This window comes from Diaporthe citri (assembly GCF_014595645.1).
Source record: "Diaporthe citri strain NFHF-8-4 chromosome Unknown scaffold_4, whole genome shotgun sequence".
Lineage (NCBI taxonomy): Eukaryota > Fungi > Ascomycota > Sordariomycetes > Diaporthales > Diaporthaceae > Diaporthe > Diaporthe citri.
In genome coordinates, this window is record NW_025064849.1 from 1,476,236 (window position 1) to 1,498,734 (window position 22,499).

The 22,499-nt window shown below is 53.0% G+C and overlaps 7 protein-coding genes across 7 annotated transcripts; 3 read left to right on the top strand and 4 right to left on the bottom strand.

Moving 5' to 3' along the window:
- Positions 1–2,186: 2,186 nt before the first annotated feature.
- INS49_009605 (uncharacterized protein) lies at positions 2,187–2,999 on the bottom strand (the record flags this gene model as incomplete). The annotated part of the gene is made up of 4 exons (XM_043170333.1): positions 2,187–2,231; positions 2,311–2,382; positions 2,445–2,823; positions 2,872–2,999. The coding sequence occupies 4 exons, from the start codon at positions 2,997–2,999 to the stop codon at positions 2,187–2,189; spliced, it is 624 nt and encodes a 207-aa protein (XP_043024898.1).
- A 2,562-nt stretch (positions 3,000–5,561) lies between these two features.
- On the bottom strand, positions 5,562–6,014 carry INS49_009606 (uncharacterized protein; the record flags this gene model as incomplete). Its single annotated transcript, XM_043170334.1, has 1 exon — positions 5,562–6,014. One exon carries the CDS (start codon positions 6,012–6,014, stop codon positions 5,562–5,564), a length of 453 nt encoding a protein of 150 aa, XP_043024899.1.
- Positions 6,015–6,964: 950 nt separating this feature from the next.
- Positions 6,965–7,418, bottom strand: INS49_009607 (uncharacterized protein; the record flags this gene model as incomplete). Its single annotated transcript, XM_043170335.1, has 2 exons — positions 6,965–7,056; positions 7,127–7,418. The coding sequence occupies 2 exons, from the start codon at positions 7,416–7,418 to the stop codon at positions 6,965–6,967; spliced, it is 384 nt and encodes a 127-aa protein (XP_043024900.1).
- A 1,145-nt stretch (positions 7,419–8,563) lies between these two features.
- INS49_009608 (uncharacterized protein) lies at positions 8,564–11,301 on the top strand (the record flags this gene model as incomplete). Its single annotated transcript, XM_043170336.1, has 4 exons — positions 8,564–8,634; positions 8,731–9,307; positions 10,909–10,943; positions 11,082–11,301. 4 exons carry the CDS (start codon positions 8,564–8,566, stop codon positions 11,299–11,301), a joined length of 903 nt encoding a protein of 300 aa, XP_043024901.1.
- Positions 11,302–11,413: 112 nt separating this feature from the next.
- On the top strand, positions 11,414–13,677 carry INS49_009609 (uncharacterized protein; the record flags this gene model as incomplete). The annotated part of the gene is made up of 2 exons (XM_043170337.1): positions 11,414–13,447; positions 13,588–13,677. The coding sequence occupies 2 exons, from the start codon at positions 11,414–11,416 to the stop codon at positions 13,675–13,677; spliced, it is 2,124 nt and encodes a 707-aa protein (XP_043024902.1).
- A 1,551-nt stretch (positions 13,678–15,228) lies between these two features.
- INS49_009610 (uncharacterized protein) lies at positions 15,229–18,365 on the bottom strand (the record flags this gene model as incomplete). The annotated part of the gene is made up of 2 exons (XM_043170338.1): positions 15,229–16,407; positions 16,767–18,365. 2 exons carry the CDS (start codon positions 18,363–18,365, stop codon positions 15,229–15,231), a joined length of 2,778 nt encoding a protein of 925 aa, XP_043024903.1.
- Positions 18,366–19,823: 1,458 nt separating this feature from the next.
- Positions 19,824–22,389, top strand: INS49_009611 (uncharacterized protein; the record flags this gene model as incomplete). The annotated part of the gene is made up of 5 exons (XM_043170339.1): positions 19,824–19,897; positions 19,990–20,122; positions 20,224–20,508; positions 20,568–21,348; positions 21,407–22,389. 5 exons carry the CDS (start codon positions 19,824–19,826, stop codon positions 22,387–22,389), a joined length of 2,256 nt encoding a protein of 751 aa, XP_043024904.1.
- Positions 22,390–22,499: the final 110 nt, after the last annotated feature.

Genomic DNA, 22,499 nt, shown 5'->3' on the forward strand with positions numbered 1-22,499 from the left:
ATTATAATAAGTTTATATATTATAAATGCTAAGCATTATTATAGCTAAGCCTAATTAAATAAAGAAAGAGAAAAAAAAGGTATAAAAGCTAAATTACCTAAATTCTAGCAATAAAATGCTGGAAACCCTAGGTTTTAAGCTAAAACCCAAAACCCTTACCTTAATAAGTCACACCCATTACACTTTTTAATAAACTACGTTATATATATTATTAAAATTAAAAAAAGTAAAGTTAAACTTAAATATATTTAATTCTCTTAAGTATTTATAAAGATTTTAAAAATGTTAAGAAATAATGTATAATAAAGTATAATCCTTAATAGCTTAATTTATATAAATATATAATAATATTAAAATTATAAATATAATATTTAAATTTTTTACACATTTAATTTATAAGTATTTAGCTATATGTAATTTTATATTATAATTAATATTTTATTTATAGAAATATAAGCCCTAAAAAAGCTAGCTTTTTGGTGTAAAAAGTGGCCTGAATCGGGGGGTGGCCCGAATGTGGGCCACTAGACTCAAGGGTACATTCTAGATGGACTCGAGAAACTCCGATTACCAGGCCCAGTGAAGCGCTGCACGTCTCTATAGCGTAGCTTCTCACCTATCCAACGTGAATGCCTGGCACACAGAACTAAGACTAGGTTCCAATATCTGTCTACTAGCAACGCACAACTGAATAGAAAGACCATGGCTTGTCTTTAGCATTTTTTATCTCACCAGCAGCAAGTATATGGACACTGTATCTTTCAGGTCGCCCAAAGCGGGACTCTGAATTTTCATCTCGAAATCTTTTGTAAAGACCATGAGGGATCTCGTATACCTTTGGGCCGATTATTACAGCTCCCTCCTCTACGGGTAGGCCACCCCAGTCGAAATTCTCAAAGCTCCTAGTGTCATCGACCACTGACCCGGAGTCTCAAAAAGATTCTGGTGCGTGTAGAATTTGTGGGCGGACCATGTAGCGCTACCTTTTTGAAAACGACGTAGTGCTGAAGGTTGATGCTGATGGACTACATTAGACGCGTTCGTTTGTAGGGTCCGACAAGTTTCCAACACCAACTGGCCTATCGTTGAGATACGTATGATAGCTGTAATCGTTGATAGTCTGAAGCTCCACGCGACTTTCTGTCTTCTGGTTGTTTGCTGAAGTCTCCCACCGAGATCCTTGCTCAGAACGAGTACGTCCGCGCACGAATGACATGAGTCCAGAAAGTTTTCCTTTCGGAACCCGAGGCAGGGTATTTCGGCCGGAATTGTCGGAATTCGCTGCCAATTTGAAGTGCTTGTCGCTGGCGGAGGTGATCTTAGATGATGAAGTCCCTCGGGACCTACCTATCTACCTCGCTACCTAAATGAGCACTCAACATGCAATATGACGAACTACGTTACATATAAGTGCGCCCGCAGGCAACTCTTTCTATGGTCTCTGCTGAACTCTGCGGAGGCACAGTCTCACACGGTTATTAATATCTAATCCACCCAGCGTACACTTCCTACATCTTTGATCAACGACTAAGAAACGAGCTTTGATTCTACAGAGCGGTGGTTACACTACATCAGAGTCGCCATGCCGTAGCTCATGATAGCACCACCCCACTACTCACCCTCAATGGCCCCCAACTGCTCATGCAATCCTTCACTGATACACTGCATGCAATCCAAAGTTTCACCCTGGCTTGGGTCGTATTCAACGGGCCACAAGGCTGCTTGTTGCTGCAACAGATCCGTCAGTGAATATGGCCCGCAAGGGATCAGACACGGAAGAAGAAGAGGTAAGGATGACTTCTGCTGATACATTCTGTTCTCTCTTACTGGACTCCAAGTCCTGTGCGTCGAATTGAGGGGTAATTCCTGAGGTACTTCTTCAAGGCCGCGTTCTACTTATTTCAAATAGACGGGTCAGGTGTGAACGCGTTCTCAGAATTTAGACATGTTATCACATGGCAAACTTTCTGGGCCATTTGAACTTCATGTTTCTTGGAATACTTCTGTATAGGAAACATAAAAACAAGCTCAACTAGCCCTTCCTTTGTTCCCTTCCTTTATATAGCAAGACACTTCGTCCTCCGGTTCTTGCATACCCAGACCAAATTTGTCTTTCCCGAACCTGATTGAATCTGTTGACAGCCGAATATCAAACTCCGAAGAAAACAACACGCATGAGTATATAATCACCTTCTGCGCCAGAAAACGACCTGGGCAGATAAGTTGGCCCCCTGTAGGTTGCGAACGTCAGTCAAAACTAATTGCACATAATTTTCGTGCAGAACGGGGGCACTAATATATAGAATGTACCTGAATAAGGGATCCAAGACCCTCGAGTCCCTCCATTGACACGTATGGCTTGGTGTCGCTGCCGTTGCAGTTCTTGTGTTGTGTTAGTTGCTTGGTGGCAATTTCAGGTAGTATTGGTCCGCTGTATGGGTCACTAGGATCCGTGATAAATCTCTCCGCCCAAAACGATTGCAAGGGATGAAGTCTCCCGCGGGTATTCCAGAAGGTTTGATCCATGTGGCAGATTTGGGGGCTGATGAGACCAAGCCGCCCTTGGGCAGGCGCCACTTTCCAAGGGGAACATCGTTATCCGGGGCGCTCACGATGGAGTATGAAGAAACATGCAATCTCAAAGTTTCTGCGTAGAGGAAATGAAGAAGAGGCATGCTTGAGAGGCGCCGTATGTCGAACTCAGCGGCTGGGCACTGTCCGTAGGTTGCCTGGATCTCCTCGCGTACGCGGTCCAGCATGCTCTGGTCCTCAAAAAGGTCAATCAGCGCCATGACAACGCTGGGCACCATATTTACCATCAGCCTGTGCGAAATTAGCTGACGTGACATTGGACGTGGAAAGGCACCCTACCCCCAAGCTACGCCCAGGTCCACGGAGGCGACCATATCGTCATCATTCAGAACCCCAACCAGCTTCTGTTGATCTCTCATCCAGGCAGATCCCCAGAACGGGTCTCCATTACCATCCTCGTCGATCATGGATTCGCGAAAATTCTCACGTGAATAATGGTACCATTTCTTGAAACCTTGGCGCAATTTTTGTCGTACTCTGCATGGACCAGGCCAAATAAATTGTGGCAGCCCTTTTGACAGCCATGGAATCGACTCGTTGAACGCGAATATGTCAGCTATGAATGTGGGATTAATTTGGAGGAAGCTAGGACCGAAGACAGCTTCGACCAATGCTTGGCCAACCGTTTGGTGGACGAGACTAGGCAAATCACTCTTGTGGACCCAGTCTGCTTGCCGGCGGGCCAGTTGTAAGTTCTTTGTCAGTGCTGCTTGGAAACGCCTGAACATGGGTGCGGATCCGGATCCAACCACGGCTTTCAGGAGTCCCACGTGCAAATCATGTGTGAGATGGGCATGATTTGTGGCATCGATGTCGTTGAGTTTCGGTTGGTATAGCCTCAGCCACTTGGACGGCATCCCGAACAGGTTTTTCAGCAGGGATGACTGCTTCCAAATCTCTTGGACAGTTTGCCGGTCGTGGGAGAGGTAAATGTCCACCCAAGGCGAGAATGCGACTCAAGAAGATGTCAGTTGTCCGGCAAAAGACCTGGTGATTGAAATCAGCCCGCAACTTCATGGGTGTCATACTCCAAACCAACATTGACCTAGTTCCTGGGTTGACTCACGTAACTTTGTGGAGATAGGTCTGGCCATCCAATATGAATGGGATCAAACTACCAAAGTAAGGGAACCATGTTGGATATCTCGGAGGCTGCTGGCACAGACTTTGTTTCTGAAAATGAGCTGTGCGAAACCTGACGCTGTCTCGGTAGAATGATATCACCAAGAAAAGGAGTAAAACAACCCCAAGTAAACCAAGAGAACTTTGTGACCTGAGTAGGGTGAGCATATTGTCACTCTGTTAGACTTAGGAATAATCTGGGACGGGGAAGTTGTTAAGGTCTTGGTAGAACAAGACGACGAGAATAGTTAAAGAGCTATTGGCAGTCTGCTGGGACCGCATAACAATGTTCCCAGGAGACATGGAGCTTTTATAATCGTAACCCAAATTACAAACATTGAACCACTAGGTCTCAACCCCAAAAGTCCCGTTTTATGAAGCAGTCAGCATGGAGGGGTTGGGGTTACAAAGAATCAGCGTTGACGTTTCCTGTCATGAATCAGTGGGCTTGGACTGGAAGCCTGGCAAGAGACGACGGTACCTAGATACACTTCTACATACACCCGAGCCCGAAACAAGTGCTCACTGTCACAGTCAGTTGATTGATGGATGTCTCATTGGCTGCCTTGCAGCTGTAGCACGACGAAGGCGTGACCTCGGTCCCAGCTCGGGGATAGGCCAACTGGCAACAATTTGCGGGCACAGCCCACCAAATGTGGGGGCCAAGTGTACTTGATGCCTACTAAACTGTGAAATGCGCATGCAGCCGGTGAGTGAGGATATGTACCTGAATACAGTTCTTCTGCTTCCAGGAGTGCAGATGCCCACTTAGTTGTGTGACATTCACTCAAGTGTCCTCTGTTAGACCTTTGCGCAGAATAAACCGTCAACACGTCATATGTATTTGATATGTGACAGTAGGGTCAAAGAAAGTGAAAATGAGGCAGAATTTTGCTCAGCGCATGGCGCGTAATCTACCTGGCAGATATGTTGTGTTACTGAGCGCAATCTCCAGCTGGCGCACCCTCCCCTCACCAATGAACCGCTAAGGACTAAGACATTACAGTCTGTGTGGGTGGAGATGTGTAAATAGAGGAGCCTCGTCTTGTGCAAGGCTTTTCCTTGGCCAAGCTCCCGCAAGAATCAATTGCGTGTACTTTTCAAGCTTCAGTTCGCCATGTTTGCAGTGCCAATTGCCGATCTCTGCTTCTGAACTCAATCTAATGTACAAGTGGCTAATTATTCCTTCGCTGGGAACCTATATGGTGGAGCTGGCAGCCCCACCGCCCATTCATTGATTAATGGTAGAGCACAGAGTAAATTTATACCTAGCAATACTGTAAGAGATCATCAGTAGCCGCTACTCTCCCGAAAAGAACTAGTGACATCGCTTCTAGAATCACCATTCACCGCCGACCTGTTAACTTCGCCCAGGGGATTTTAAATCAATATTTGCTAAGAGCCAACATATCAGAAGGGTACTCGTAAGTAACTGTACAAGGATGGCCACTGTGTCAGGAGAGAATATTTACCTGCTGAGACTATTTTACGATATGATTCCGGATTCGTCGAGTGCTGGTCTTACAAAATCAGTTTCGGCATATTAGTGTACGGCAAATAATGTTTTGAGCAATATAGGCTTTCCCCCAAACCTTGCGCTTCTTTGACTTGAACCATCATCTTGCAACGGCATCACGGAACGCTTTCTGTGCATGGCCTTGGGTCACCATTGGGAAGGCTTACATGAAGTTTCCTGTGGTTCGTATGTCGATATCTACTTTTATTCTAGCGAAAGCGAGATTTTCGTATAACGGTTCGGAATACACCTTTGGAGAAAAGCCCGCAGCATCATCTCGCTTGTTTAGAAACATGATTTATATGTAAATCAAGCCTGCCACTCTAAATCGTCACTCGCCCGGCTTATTGCTGAAATTACCCTCCCGTGCGTTCTCTTGTGCTCGCAAAGCACCCGCCTGTCTCCTTGTTTCCGCTTCCGTCTTCACATTCAACCACTCCATGCTCAGCGTGAAAGGTAGCGCTGCAGCGATAAATGCGGTGGCCAGTATCATAGTCCTTACAATGGCCGTGTTCCAAATATCCCGCACAATTGTCATGTCCTCGATGCTGAGACGCAAAGATGAAAGATTTGACGCGCCGGCATCCTTGACTAGCTGCAGAGATAAGTCAGGCAAGCGCTGTGGGACCAAGGTGACTAAAGTTGTGAGAGTAATAGTCTGTCCCAAAGACACTGCCAGTGCACCACCCAGCTGATTGAGAAACACAGCGATGGCATTGCCAACTGGAATATCATCGTCTGCCAGAACGACCGAGATGGCGGAGTAAGGCATCTGCATTGCCATTCCCGAGCCGAGGCCAGTGACCACAAGGGCTCTAGCCCAATATACAGAGCTTGATTCCGACTTTAACTGTGTGAGCATAGCTAACCCACTAATGCAAATGACTTCGCCTAGGACCACGTAAGACATATAGTGTCCGTATTTCTTGACGAGGATACCCGTGGAAATAACGGACACAAACTGTGGGATAAGTCGCGCAATAAAGTTTATGGCGGTAGTAACTGGGCTGACTCCTTTGACCCCTTGGAAACAGAACGAGAGGAAGAAGGGAACCTGGATTTCGTTGGTACGGTGCCCACATAGCGGGTCGAGGAAAGACCTAATGCAGTTGACCTACAGCGTATGCTTGTGCTCCTAAGAAGAATAATGATATGGATCTAATCCAAATTGAACGCTTTTTGAATATTCTTGACGTAATCAAGGCATACTCTTGACGTTTCTACTGCCAAAAAAAAAAAACCGAACAGCGCCCCAATAATGGCCCCACCGGCCAGGCATCCGATCACGTCTGGAGATCTCCATGGCTTTGAATCACCGCCCCATTGTAACGCCAGGAGGAAGCAGAATGCTGCACCCATGACTAGTATGGAGCCCAAAGGATCCATATTGTTGAAATTCGTTTTCAAGGGCAGCGAGCGATACATGTCGGAGCGGCTGGGAAACCTCATGAATACTGCGAGACCGGCCAAATCAGCACTACCAATGGGCAGATTACTATAATGAAACGGTAAGAATTCGATAAGTGAATGAAGGAAAACATAATGGAAAAGATCGAATGACAGATTGTACATGACTCACATCCAGAAGCACCACCTCCACGACACGTCTTGCGTGAATGCGCCACCAAGGACAGGACCAACTGTGACTGCGATCAAGAAGACACATAATACAGCACTTGTGTACACGGCACGCTGATCCAAAGTCACTGTCTGGCTGATGATGCTCAAAGCCCCTTAGAGAGCACCAGCAGCCCCGAACCCGGCGACTGCCCTCCCCAGTATAAACACATGAGAGTTCACGGAGGCGGCACAGAGCACGGAACCAACTGCAAACAGAAGACGAGTTATAGTTTCAGTATAATTGAGGTAAAACTTCTCAGACGGAGGACTTCTCACTTTCGAACATGAAGATCGTCAACTGATAGACGATGGCGGAATTCCATTGCTTGTAAATAGTCTCCAACAGGGGTTGGAAAACGGTGATGGTGAGAATGTACGCTGTGCTGTACCACGCCACCTCCTCCAGATCCTTAAAGTCAGAAGATATTCGCGGCAATGGCACGGTGATTATGTTCGTATCAAGTGCAATAAGCAATTGACTGAAGCATAGGCATGCAGTGACAGCATAGAGCCGCCATGAGGTTAGATATTCTGGCGTGTGCGCACCCACGGATCCGGCCGTCGACATGATGGAAAGACCGGGAAAATGCACGAGTAGCTGTCTGAGACGCACCTATTTACGCGTACAATTTCAAACTGATGATTGACTGCGAATAGAGTACGAGAAAAGAAGTTTTAAAGAAAAGGGCAAGAAGCGGGAAGGGAGTCGGGATGAAGATTGCGGTAAAGAACATCCCGAACGTTGGTGGCGTGAACCTCCTGCACCAACCGCTCCTTTGGCCGTTGTGTTACATTACACAGGCCTCGGATGCGTCTGCTGTTTTTCTGCGCGTTGGTGCACGTTGGTCTGCAGGTTGCCTGCTGATTAGTTATTGAGACAACCGGGAGCAGGGGTAACCATCAGCTCACGGCCGCACTTCTCTAGGCACACACCCTGTTGTCTATGTCGTTTCCCACTCGATGGTTTCCATTCCTCTGGATCCCGAGCTCTCTGCCTGTCCCAATGCAATTGCCTCTCTTGTCACACAAGTCAAGCTACTCAGCAGATCTTTCGCAGGTAGCACTAAATGAACATCCTATCTATCAGAAAGAATCGCTTCAGTCTGCACAATATATCTGCCCGTTTTGTTATCTACCTATCAGGTGTCCCGCGATTTACTCGGTCCAGATCAGAACAGCTTGCCGTTGAAACCTCCCCAAGTCTCATCAGTCCAGCGATTAGCATGTGGCGGAGGTGTCCAAAATACTGGGTTAAACCACAACGGTAAGCACTCAAAAGAATACTCATAGCACTCATCCCAAGAACGCATGGCTACAGCTACCAATTCGTAAGCAGCCGCCCCCGATCTACACTCTGCGGCTACCATGGATCCACCTTTACGTAGTCCAATCATCAACCCTATCACGGCAGTCCAAAAGCAGGTGCGCATCATCTCGTTTGTGCCCGTGATGGTTTGAATGGCAGTATCAATTATGGGCAGCAGCAAAAGTGCAGTGAAAATCGTTGGCCATGACCTAATCGATGATCACGGTCACATCCAAAGCCTGGCCAAGATTGTTCACGCAACCTGGCTTCCAAGGACGAGACGGGATGCCTTGAACAGGAGATCCGTCCAATACGTAATGGCGCCAATGGACACGCTGGCGTCTCGTGTCGGGGCAAATGGATACACCACCATAGATATGTGCCAATGGATCAGTCATCAAGTCATGATGGCCACGGCCGAAGGCATCTACGGGCTCCAGAATCCGTTCCGGGACGACTCTGCTGTGCAGGCATTCCGGTAAGGAACAATCAGACCAGTACATCGTCTCCGTGAAATCCTGCTAATTGCTATCCACGGAGAATTCGAGGTAGGGATACTGGCGCTCATGACTAGATCCCTTCCATCCATTACGGCAAGACGGCGCATCAAAGCTCACGAGACACTACTAAAGGCCTACATAACCTACTACGAGAAGAAATGGGATGAGGACCCTCAAACGTCTACTTTCATCCACGATCGCTGCCAGTACTTCTCCTCGGAAGGATCATCTCTTGAAGATATCGCAAGAAGTGAGATGACGACTTCGATCGCATTACTCAGCAACATTATGCCGGCAACTTTCTGGTTGGTATACTACATCGTTTCTGACTCTACTGTCTTCGCAGACTGCCGGGAGGAAGCCTCCCGGACGTTGAACACGGGCGGAGGTCTGGATGGCGAAGTGGCCTCTTATGCCACAAGGAGCATCGACGCAGATTCCACTAGGAGTCAATGTCCGATCCTGCTCTCCGCCTTCAAGGGGGTCTTCCACTACCACGCTGTCGGAATCTCTTCCCGCGTGCTCCTCAAGGACCACCTGTTGGACGGGCAGTTTCTTCTGAAGAAGGACAATATCCTGCTGATTCCCGGCGTGGTACAGCACCAGGAGCGGTCTGTCTGGGGCGAAGATGTGGATCAGTTCTCCCTCCCTGTCAGGGTTTCGACACTCTGCTGGGTTTCTCTGTCCCTTGCACTTGTAAAACCATTGACTTCCGCGTCTCTCTCCTCTTGTAACACTCAATCACTCTACTAAATTTCTTACAAGAAGTCGAGTTCGCTTCGCTAAAATTAGCATTGCTTTAAAGAGTGCCGGTGACAAGCCTCGTCGCAATAGCATTGATAGTTACTACGAGTCCGTTTTGATAACGCTAAGAGCTCAACAGTGACATCTCTCAGCGCTTTATGAGGTTGAGATGTACAAGTTGACTTGGACAAGGAGATGTGGATCAAATGCTCTCAGCTCATACGTCCATGCAACTTATGGCTTTTTCATATCTTGACCGCGTCTTCACATGAACAAAAACGGAGTTCAATGTGAAGAGACGTGCCGTCTCATGTTACCCACATGTTCTGGACTCAGACAGAGCCCGATATCATTCGAATGATGTGTCTCGAATGCGCTTTCTACTGTGGAACTTTGAGGCAGCTTCCAGTTGGATACTGCGTTGACTCCTGCTCGCCAGTTCTCATTGGCGGGGTTCCGAGGTGTCAAGAGATGTAGCAATGCCCACAAGAAACCGTCCGTGTAGAAGGGAACGTACGATAATCCGCGTATCACATTCCCAGGGAATTGAGAACCCGCGCTCGGGAATACCGGCTCGCCACATCTTCGGCGCCGGTGATCTAAGAGCATCATGTTACTCGGCTGTGGAAAAAAGCTCTCGGGCAGACCGTCGGCGTCTTCTTCGTTGCATCAGTACTGGAGGAGGCGGAGATTCGTCGGCCGCCTTGACAAGGAGCGAGGTGGTCAAGGGCCAGTATGTAACCGGAGATGCACATGTTGCATGTCCATGGGGAGATAGGCGGTCGGGATGAGGCGAGGCATCTAGGGTGTGATGCCGAACAGGGATGAGCCGACATGGCTTGGCTCTGAGGCTCAGCGGAAATCAGGACCGGATCTGTGCCGTGACTGTGGGGTCCAACGAAGTACCTAGGTAGGGTCCTCGTGTGGCTTTTCTGCCGAGGTCACGGCGGCTGCTGGTCGGCTCGCCCGTCGCCGGGGCATTGGACCTGGACCTGGACTTGTGACAGGTAACAGTAGCATTGAAAGCTTAGCTTATTATCGCATGCCTAGCCATTGGGGACCGACAGGAAACGGCGCCGATCCGGACCCAACAAACCTTGTCTGGCATGCGTGACACCTTGCAGCTCTTGGCCGAGGAGGCTGTGCCGCTGCCAGCCATGACGGTCTCGAGGTCTTCCCTGGCTCTTGTTCGGTGTCGTGGTCGTCCCTCTTTTCTCTGCCAAAGCTGCAGACTTATCCAATTGCCCCCCTATGTTCAGTCTGGCATGGCATTGAGTGACTGATCACCGTGATGGTGGCATGACATCTGCTGCTGATCGAGTGAGAGACCCCACTATCACAAGCCAGAAAACGGTTCGAAATGAGACATGGAGAATCCTCAGCCATGCAGCCGTGGCGCGCCATTGCAGCGTGCCGTGGATCGAGGCCTTGCGGAGCCCGGACTGCAGATGGGCCTGTGCCTTGCCGTGCCCAGAGATTGGCGTGGAGCTTGGCTGATGCCGAAATAGGTCAGCCCTCAATCTAGGCCAAACGTCACCAAGGAGTGAGCCGCTCGCTCCCACCGGGCAGACTGACTGATGCGCCCGCCTAGTTGCTACGGAAAGCACCAAGCACCAAGAAGCTAGGCAGGTCCCACGGACCGTTCAGATGAGGGAGCTTCGAGGCTGACCACCCGCGACAGCACACACAGCCACTCCTTTGCCGGCCACGTCGTCATCCTTCTCTCGTGGCTACAACTCCTCGCAGGTAATCATCAAATCGTCGTCGCAACACTCGGCGGATGCCTGTTCGGGACAGCTCGCCCACTTGATGCAGCAGAGACCCACCAGCCCTCGGAGCTCCAGCCGACGTCAACCTCGACCTCGATCACAGCCTCGGACGCGAACACGGGCCCGACCTAACCTCTCGCCCCTGCTACTAATACTCGCCCTTCTCCTCCCGCTCCTCTCCATCGCTGCCTACCAGCTACTCAACACGCGCACCCTCCCACACTTCTGCTTGCCCCTGCCCATCATGCCCTGCAAGCAGAACCTCAACGTCCCCGAGAGCTGGCGCTCCGGCCTGGGGCCCCTCTACCAGATCGAGAAGCCCCCCTTCACCATCGACGCCCCCGGCGCTCCCGAGATCGAAGGCGAGACCAAGCCACGCCGGAACCCCAAGGCAAAGAATGGCCTCATCGACCGGCCCGCCCCCGACGTCGACACCGTCTTTGCCCTCGTCAAGCTCAGCGCAGAGGAGCACGCCGGCGACAGGTGCATGGGGACCCGCAAGCTGATCGAGATACACGAGGAGACCAAGAAGGTGCCCAAGATCGTCGATGGCGAGACCCAGATGGTCGACAAGAAGTGGCAGTACTTCGAGCTGTCAAACTACTCCTTCATAACCTACGGCGAGTACGAGACACACCTGCTCAACCTGGCCTCTGGCCTGCGCCATCTGGGCCTGGAGAGGGGGGACAAGGTGCACATGTTTGCCTCCACGAGCGCGAACTGGCTCGCACTGTCGCACGCCTGCTCGTCGCAGACCTTTACCATCGTCACCGCCTACGATACCCTGGGACATGACGGCGTCTTGCACACCCTGGTGCAGAGCAAGCCGAAGGTCATGTTCACAGACCCTCACCTGCTGAAGACGGCGTCGGGGGCGTTGAAAAAGGCAGAGACGGTCAAGATCATCATATACAACGACAAGTCAATCGCGTTGCCCACGCCCCAGTCTGAGATCGACGCCTTCAAGTCCTCCCACCCCGACCTCACAGTCCTGAGCGCCTCCGAGCTCGCCTCCCTGGGCGAGGCAAACCCGTACCAGCCCCAGCCCCCAACTCCTCAAGATCGATACTGCATAATGTACACATCCGGATCTACCGGCCCACCTAAGGGTGTCTCGGTCACGCATGAGAGCTTCATAGCCGCCGTGGCCGGCTTGGTGGGCGTCATTGGCGACAGTGTCAGCACAGAAGAGGTAATCCTGGCCTACCTGCCCCTGGCCCACATCTTCGAGATGGTCGTCGAGAACCTGGTCCTCTTCTTCGGCGCGACGCTCGGGTACGGTAGCGCGCGGACATTGTCGGACCAGAACGTCCGCAACTGCATGGGCGACATGCGGACGCTTGCCCCGACGATCCTGGTCGGCGTCCCCCAGGTCTGGGAGACAATCAAGAAGGGCGTCATGGGGCGCGTGAATGGTGGGTCGTTCCTGGTGCGCAGCCTGTTCTGGGGCGCGTTCAACGCCAAGTCCTTCCTCGTCCAGAACAACCTGCCGCTGCAGACGATATTCGACCGCCCCATCTTCGGGCAGGTGCGTAAGCTCACCGGTGGCCGGCTGCGATTCATCGTCAACGGCGCGAGCGGCATCTCCAAGGAGACGGCCCACTTCATGTCTATGATCCTCGCGCCCATGCTCACAGGGTACGGAATGACCGAGACAGGCGGTAATGGGGCTCTGGGCTCGCCGCAGCAGTTCCAACTGACCGGCGCCTGCGGGCCTGTCACGCCGGCGATCGAGTGCAAGCTGGTCAGCATCCCGGAGCTCAACTACTCGACGGCAACAACGCCGCCGCAGGGCGAGATCCTGGTGCGCGGCAAGCCCGTGCTCAAGGAGTACTACATGAACCCGGAGGAGACGGCCAAGGCCATCACGCCGGACGGGTGGTTCAAGACGGGCGACATCGGCGAGTTCGACGCCGTCGGCCACCTCAAGATCATCGACCGTGTCAAGAACCTCGTCAAGCTGCAGGGCGGCGAGTACATCGCGCTCGAGAAGCTCGAGGCGACCTACCGCGGCTCGCGCGCCGTGCAGAACCTCATGATCCACGGCGACTCGGACCACCCCCGGCCCATCGCCGTCATCTTCGTCAGCGAGCCCGTCATTAAGGAGATCGCATCCGGGCTCGGCGTCTCGGGCGGCATCCACGAGCTGGTCCGCAACGGCAAGGTCCGCGGCGCAGTGTTCAAGGACCTCGTCGCCCAGGGCAAGGCTGCCGGCCTCACGGGGCTCGAGATGATTAGTGGTGTCGTCCTGACGGATGAGGAATGGACGCCAGAGAGTGTGAGTTCTAACATGCCTTTCCCCACCCACTTTAACGTCTCTGTTCTTTTTAAACTGCCTTCGCGTGGGCTTTCGTTGGTTGCCTTTCCGGATACGGCTTGCCTTTTGTGGAGTAAATCTGTCGCTAATATTCGCTACAGGGCCTCGTGACAGGGACACAAAAGCTCAACCGCAGAACCATACGGGAGAGATACGCGAAGGAGATCAAGGAGGCCTTCAAGTCGTCGTAGACAACCATCTTGTCCTCCAGAAGGCTAGTCGGCTCTCCCACGCACAGCTCGGTGCATGGGCGCGGTGCTCGATCCCACCGGCGAGATTTTCGCCTGCCTTCTCCCCTGACTGGACGGTTTCCGTAGGGGTATTCCGAGTGAGGCCGATTGGCTGGTTGGGTCTTGTTTGAACGCTATTGCTGGTTTACTTGTATGCTACTTGGTTGGTTGTTGGAGCGGCGTTTGGGTTCTATTGGTTGTCTGTCCGCCTGTCTTTTCGACCCAAAACAAAACTTATAAATATGTATACTGTACTGTGTACATGCTCTTTTCTGTATCATCACACACGTGCCGGTAGAGGCACTCACGCAAGGTCTACAAGGAATTGGTTTAGACAATACGGACATTGGCTTGTACTATTATCCCCTTTGGGAATGACTGTGTGTTGTTGGCCCGAAACACCCGAGTGTATCCGACATGCCTTCACATATGTGTGCCTGAAGATGGTCCTAGGGTACGTCTGATTCTTCTCGTGTCCTTGTTGTCCCAAAGCCCGCCCTTCAACCCCTCGCGTCACACCGCCCGGGGCGGCTCATAGCCCCCAGAATGGATCTACACGACGCGCTCACCACGCGCTGAACACGAGAGTTGACTGTTGCCCCTCGCTGCACCCGAGGGAGAGGCCCTCGCCATGACGGAGAAAATGACCCAGTACAGGTGACTTCCCAGGTGCGGCGCGGCGGTGATATCGCCCAGAGGATGGAGACCAGCGTGAATCTTCTGGGCCATGTCTCTGCCGCACCGCAACTTGGAAAAGGGCAGCGGGCGGTGGGACGTAATGGATGAGATGTGAGTCTGGAAGTGAGATGATCGGAGACATAAGGGAGGAAAAAAGAAGAAGAGCAAAGAAAAAGGCCACTGCCAGAGTCGAACTGGCATCTTGCTGCTCGTTACAACGGTGATATGTAATCGTCCAGCCTATTGTCGAATCGAAATTGGTGTATCTTGTCATTAAATCGGGATTGGTGTAGAATGAAAATCGGGAGTGGTGTAGATCAGCCTTCGGGGTACTCACTCGTTTAAAGCAGCCGTGCTGACCGTTACGCCAAGTGGCCTTGGAATTGTAAGGGAATACAATACTTATGAACCTTAACGTACAAGCAGTTTGTTGGTGGGGAGGGGGTGGGAGAGGATAGATACCGACATGTGAGCTGGGGAAGATTGTGTTATAGCGCGCTGCAATCGAGCACATCGCACATCGTGCCATAGCTGTAGCTACGCACAAAAAGTAACAGCCCATTGGACAAGGAATCATATACCGCGGAATAACGTGTCACTCATTTCATTAGCAGCACATCCATGGCGAGGAGGCATAGACGATCCAGTCTGACAATGAGTAAATGCGAGGCAGACCCAATAAAATAACATGCTTGATTATGAGATGAAGATGAAGATGTGAAAGAACTCAGGTATCCAGGGGGTATGCTACTCCAAAACGGTGTCTATACAAGTCCCTATAATACAATATCACGCCTTCTTATCCGCCTGCCTGCCTGTGTGTGTATGCGCGCTCTATACCAACTCAGCGTCCTTGCGCTGGTAGAAGACCATGAACGCCTGCATGGGCGAGCCATACTGCGTACTCTGTCGGTAGAGGAACTGGCTGCCCTTGTCGGTCCTCGCGGGTCCGACCGTGATGTCGCTGATTGATTCGTCGTTGGCGACGTGCCACCTACTGTTGCCGTCCGGACCGTGCGGCTCATCGCGGATCACGCTGATGTAGTGGCCGCTGCTGAGCTCACCGCCGTGCTGCACAACGGCGTAGGCTTCGTACCGGAAGGGCTTGTTGAAGTGGTGGTCGTTCGTCTGTATGGTCGAGGTCGGCGACCTCACGGTGGGGGTGCCCGGGTGCCCATTGGTCAGCAGGGACGAGTACGCCTGCTGACCCTGGATGGTGTATGGCGTCAGGTCCAGCTCCCGTATGGGGAAGTCCACGGTCGTGGTGATCTTGGAGAGCCTCGCGCTCTCGTCGTTCTTCTCGAACCGCGTGAAGCACACGCACAGAAAGTCTGGGAGCCGGGCGAGCTTGGTTCCTTTCCAGCAGTGGCCCTTGCTTGAGCAGTTGTCGCACGTATAATCATCGAGGTGCTCGTTTGAATAGTCTCTTTGCAGCAAGTCCTCCATCATCACTGGTGCTGAGCTTTGAGGCAGGCTCAGAAATTGCATGTCCTTGTTTGAGTACTTCGTCACCACGTGGCCGCAGTGATCGCACCGCACGATGACAACCTCAGTGGTGCGCCAATACTTGTCTACAATCGAGTCACTAACTCGGCTGTGGAGGTCCCAGTACTGAATGGCCAAGTCGGTGAGAGACTTGGTTTTAGAAGGTTCAGGTTGCGGCACTTCCGACGGGCGATTGCGGAATCGATTCGTCTCATCGTCCAGTTCCGCAAACACGTAGCCGAAGAATTCCATAGCGTCCTGTTGCCTGTTGGTGCCCAGAACCTGACTCTCGGGGACTCGCCTGCCTTGGGAATCCCTAGAAGATTTCTGTCGCAAGTAATCCATCAAAACCTTGGCCTGCATCGAAGAAAACTTGCCATTCCCCATCCAGTGGAACACGCTCCCCAGGATTTTCGTCAGCAGCTGCGGAGGCGCGATGGTCTCGTCACTTTTCATGGGCGCCTTGTATAGCTGCGCCCATTCTCCGCTCATCAGTTCCTCCCCAAAGCCACCCGAGGCGAACAAAGCCTGTAGCGTGCTGTTGGCATAGCACCATGATCCTGGATTCTGCAACCCCACAGCTCGCCGCCTATTTGCCGCGTTTGACTTTTTCGTGAGCTTGTTGGGCGTCCGTGATCGTCTTCTGTGTCGCGTAGTCCGGTGTAGCTCCGACGCGGCACGGCGGGCGGCGGGCGGGTCGGCTCAGTCGGGAGAATGGAATCAAAGTCGGGCCGCTGAGGGCTTGAACGAGGCGGGGGAGAGCGTATGGGTTTAGGTGAGAGCCGGCCATTTAAGCTGTTTTCCGTAGTGGGTGACAGCGCAGGGGGCGACGTCATTGATTCCTGTACAGGCGGGAAGCGGGTCATGAAATCGCTCAGTGTCCTTACAGGCTGGAAATCATCGCCGCTCCCGTTCGCTGCCTCATCGTTCCTCAGCTGTGTTAATTTCTCCTCCCAGCGTCGGGCCTCCTCAATGTTCTGGATGGGCTTCGAAGGCGACCTGACCTTGAGCCAGTCGTATGCAGACGGCCGTTTCTTGTGATTTGCCTTGGACGATTTCTGAAGAGCACTGCCGCCCATGGCATCCTGCCACGCTTCCAAGCCCCCCTTTAGCAGCTTAGGGTGTTTCGACCCTGGGTCTCCCTCGGGATAATCGAAGTCTGTCAACAATCTGAAGAGGGTAGCCGGTGCATTCGTGCTCCCTGAACTGAGATGCTCCGAGTCATGGTCATAGAAAACTACCATGTCAAACTCATAACGTCTCTCAAAGTGCCATTTCTCCATAGGCGGCCCAATTTCCATGGCATCCTCGACGTCAGCTGCCTCAATTCGGTCTCTCTGCAAGATGTCCGGTTCAATGCAGATAGTGGCCGAAGAGAGGATGTGGCCCTCCTCAAACTCAGGACGAGAACGAACGTCGATGACCAGAATCCGGAAGTCCTTAGAACCAATCCGTTGATACTTCACAAGTTCTTCAACGGTGATGATATCGCCTTCGGGAAGCGGAGTCCGCCGTTTCTCATTCGCAGGTGCTGACGTCGGCCCTGCTGAAGTATTCGGTCCAAAATAGTCCTGTGTCGGGGGCGATTTCGCTGCGGAGTGAAGCGACGAGTTCTGCCTGCTAAACCCATGTGGGGTGCTAGACGGCAAGTCGGCAGCTTCACTGGAGAGGTTGCTTCGGGCGGGGCTGTATATAGCATCTGGGAGCTTTGGCAATACCGGCTCCACGCCGTCGAGTGATATAGGAGGTTTTTTGGGCATCTCCCTAGGACCTGCGGGCTTGTCGGCGGGGATTGGAACCGGTGGCGGCTGCGTCCGTATGCGCGGATCCTGTACGGGGCCTCGTAAGTTGGCAAACCTCTTGGCCAGGTCCTCGCCCTTTCCGGCTGAGCCTGGCTTCTGTATGGCCTTCCCATGGAGATTGGGCGGTTTCGGCTGCACAGCTGGCGGCTTCATCTTTCCAGGTGAGGCAGTCTTTTTGCTTGGTGAAGTGGTCACCGCTGGAGCTCTCGGGTGGTATTTCGGTGTCTCGGGCCTGCCGTTCTTATGGGCAGTTGTCGTCTGCGTGGCCCTTTGAACCCCAGTTCTGGCATTGTCGTCTTTGATAGTCTGCTTTATACTCTCGTAATTGTCTGCGTAGTCGTGAAGGGTCTTTGTAAGTCGGCTGTAGCGGTCGCCGAGATTCTTGCGGTCTGTCTGAAGTGATGTGTAGTCCCTATGGGTGGGGATGACAGTGACGGCGACGACGTAGGCCTTGATATATTCCATGAGGGCAACATCTATACGGCCGACGTCTGCCTGGAACTTGGCAAACTTAACGCCATTTTCTGCGAGGCCCAGGAGGTGGCTGATGGGTTGGGAGGTGTTGCCCTCGGGAGTCACCTGTAGAAGGTCGTCGATGTGTGGGTAGGGGCCGGGTTGCTTGCGGCCTCCTACATGGCCACTGATGCGGTGAGAAGCAACAGTAGGCCCAGTGTCCGAGGTCATGCTGCGCGAAACATCGGTGGCATAGGTTCGAGAGCTTGGAATAGGACTGGAGGAGGTGCTGTCCGAGAGAGGAAGGCGGGCCGATCGGAGGGGTAACGGTAAGGAGAAGGGAACGGTACCGCCCTGAGGGCCGACGACAGGAAGAGTGGAGTGAGTCGGCTGGCTGGTCGGGTATCAAGAAGCGGATATCGAGGGCAGGCTGCGAGGGTGGAGACAGTCGAACAGCTGGCCGAGGTCGAAGGTCGAGCAAAGTCGAAGCGAGTAGGAGGAGGGGGCTGATGGTAAAGGAGGAAGAGGACAGAGGAACAGCAACGGGCAGAGGATGTGCGATGCTCAGTGGCTGCTAGGACGTCAAAGGCCAGTGTCGAGTCGAAGCGGAAGCGGACGTAGAGGTAGAGTCGAGGCAGGCGGCTGGAATGCGTGGCGTCCTTTGTCGTGGGCGGATGTGGAGGTGGTGTAGGGTGCTGAGGGTAAGTGTGGTGTTGAGCATGACGGACGGTAGGCGTATGACCTCACTGGGCAAAAATGCCAGCGACAATCTGGCAGATGGAGAGTGGTGCCCGAGTCCCTCAAGTCTGTGGTTCACGGCCACGAGGGGAGGTACCTCTAGCGCATTCGGTACCTCTTGGGTGCGTTGTGTGCTCTTGGCGTGTCTGGCTTGACGTATGTTTCTCTGTGTCTGCTATATCTACACTCTCTTGTGCCTGGCTCATGAAAGGCGTCCTGTTCCTGACCTAGGGATATATTCAGACATTAGATTATCAAACGCTGGGCTCTTCAGTCCGCGTCTCATTCTATCCGCTTGTATGATCGGGCCCGTTGCACTTGGTGTCTGGAGAAGTAGTCCGTCTCCAGAAAGTACATGCCACCGTAGCGCTAGGGAAGCTCCAGGGACCATCCTCTTCGGCGGGGCAGAGCCCAAGTCTCGGGCCCCCAGGGCATCTGCACCGTACCCAGGTAGACGATGAACACCTGGAGCAGGCCAGTTAGTCAGCGGGCATTCTTCCGTGGCTGTTAGGCAACCGCAATCAGTGGTTACGTACTCGGGCACCTAAAGCATCTACCCCTGTCACCGACGTAAGCTCGTGCTTCGCTGCAGCGTCCAGTCTACCTCAGCGCCGCGCCTCTTGTCCAGGCAGGCAAGCAAGTCGGCTGCTACCTACCGACGGAGCTTCATAGCCAACGGCTTGCGGCGCTGCAACACATCTCCAGTCAACGACGTATCGCCTCCTGCTCACTTCCAAGTTGCAAACCATCGCCCATCCACCCTCATTCTCTCCACCTTGCGGGCGCAAATCCTCCACCTGGCCTGCGCATCAAATCGCACGATAGCTATCCGACCCTCCTGCGACTCCCTCTATCCGATCCGACGCCTATCCCTTGCTCGCCTCCCACCGCGGACCAACGAACCAGCCATACCGCAACGAAACCACACCGACCTCTACGTCGCAGGCCATCATGATGGGATGGTGGTCCTCATCAGCGTCGTCCGCTCTGGACGAGCAGATCAATAAGGCCACCAGCAGCAGCTTGTATGAACACCGCTCTGGTTCTCCTGTTCTCCGGGTCCCCGGCTCGCGAGCATAGCGGGTGGCAGCTGCTAATGAGATGCCATATTCCACAGGGAGGACATAGCTCTGAATCTCGAGATATCCGACGTCATCAGGTCCAAGACTGTCCCACCAAAAGAAGCCATGCGCTCTCTAAAGAAGCGCATCGGCGACAAGAACCCAAACACCCAGCTGAGCGCCTTGAACGTATGTCCCCCCAGCCAAGCCAAGCTCTCCAGCCCAATACCATATGGCTAGGGCGCTTGCGGTGGTGCCCTGCGATACTGCGATGCTGACTTGCCCTGAAGCTCACAGACACCTGTGTCAAAAATGGCGGCCAACATTTCCTTGCCGAGATCGCCTCGAAAGAGTTTATGGATAACCTCGTTTCGCTCCTCAAAGCCATCGGCCCAGCTTCTGTCAACCATGATGTTCGCACCAAGATTCTCGAGCTGATCCAACACTGGGCCGCTGCGACCGAGGGCCGATACGAGTTGAACTATATTGGCGAGGTGTACAGGACGCTGCAGAGAGAAAGGTTTCAATTTCCACCGAGGGTGTCTGTGTCTAGCAGCATGATTGACAGCAGCGCGGTACGTTCATGACCATTTCGCCTCAATTCATTCCTGCTCGCTGACCCGGTACGAACCAGCCACCCGAATGGGTCGACTCGGATGTCTGTATGCGATGTCGAACAGCCTTCACCTTTACCAACCGAAAGCACCATTGCCGGAACTGTGGGAACGTCTTCGACCAGCAATGCTCGACCAAGACGCTGCCCCTCCCGCACCTTGGAATATTACAACCAGTCAGGGTTGATGACGGATGTTATGCGAAGCTGACAGACAGGTCTGGTGGCAGGGGAGGTGGCTATGGTCCGGAGCAGTCACCGTCAAAGGCTTCATTCAAGCGTCATTCGGTATCTATGCAGCCGCGGAATGCAAGGGTGGATGACGGTTTTGATGAAGACCTGAAAAAGGCACTGGCAATGAGCTTGGAGGAGGTTCAAAGCCACCAGAAGGGCAGAGACTATGTTGCCCCGGCCAGTAACACCCACCACTCCCCTGCGAAGGTGAACGGCGACGCTGCAAGCAAGGCAGCTGAGGAAGAGGACGCTGATTTGAAAGCGGCCATTGCAGCTTCTTTGGCTGACATGGAAGAGCAAAAGAAGCAACACGCCGCTGCTTTGAAAGAGCAAACATCGAGCGCAGGCAATGCACCATCCAGCTCGTTTGCGCTGCCCAAGAACGACTACGAGTTGTCCCCGGTGGAAGCCGAGAACATCAACCTTTTCTCCACTCTTGTCGATCGACTGCAGACCCAGCCTCCAGGGACGATCCTGCGGGAGCCACAGATCCAAGAGCTCTATGATAGTATCGGAACTCTTCGTCCGAAGCTGGCGCGGACCTATGGCGAGACGATGAGCAAGCACGGTGGGTCATGGTACATCCTCGATTTTTTTCTTTGGAGTTGCTGCTGACCTAGGGCCAGACACCCTCCTGGACTTACACGCCAAGCTCCAGACGGCAGTGCGCTACTACGACAGAATGCTGGAGGAGCGACTTTCAAAGGCGTTTAACCACCAAAATCTGGGAGGCTACAACTTGCCTCCACATCGTCAATCATCCGGCCCTTACCCGAACCTCCAGGCCAACGTTCCTACCAACCACGCCGGTCCTGCGGAGAGCTTCTACACAGGCGAACCTCAGCAGGATTATGGTAGAGCAGCTGCCCAGCCGTCATATCCGTATCCTACTCAACCCACTCCCCAACCCCAATATGCCACTTACGATCAACGTGCCTCGTTGTCCGGTCCTCCTCAGCATCAATACCCCCAGCAGCAGCAGCCGCCGCCGCCGCCGCAGCAACAACAGCCTCCACGACAAGACAGTTGGAGGGCATCTGCACCACCAAACCAGTACCCTCCACAGTCAAACTATCCTCCAAGTGAAACTGCTACCCCTCAAATGAGCCACCTTTCGCTTCCTCAGCAGCAACCCAATGCTCCCGAGTCGGTCGGCACAACTCCAACAAGTGACCCGAATGCATCCTTTTACTTCCAACAACCAGGCCAAAACCCGCTTGCGTCGCCCAGTGCTCCGTCTGAAGCGGCACCATCACCGTACCCGAATCTCCAGCAGACAATGCAACAGTACCCCCAGCAGGCCCAGAATGGACCCGAGACGCCAACGCCAACTGCTCACGCGCAGCCAACGCACCAGCAACCTCCTCAGCAACAGGCGCCGCCGGCTCAGCAACACCAGCAGCAGCCACAAGCGCCGTACTGGCAGCATCCGGCTGCCCAGCACGTCCAGATGCCACTACAGTCCTCTGCGCCGTGGCAACAACCTCCTCAACAGCAGCAGCAGCAACCGCAATACGGCGGGTATCAACAGGAGGCTTTCCCCTCGGCTCCCCAGCACGCGATTGCGCCGCCAAAGCCTGTAGTAGAGGAGGCTTTGATTGAGCTCTGATGGGCTTTAGTATGCATGGCGTGGTTTTTGGATGTAGCATTGTCAGATGGTTGTGTTGTGGTTTCATTCCAAGAGTTGTCCCACAGACGGAAGCCCCGCATATATTACCG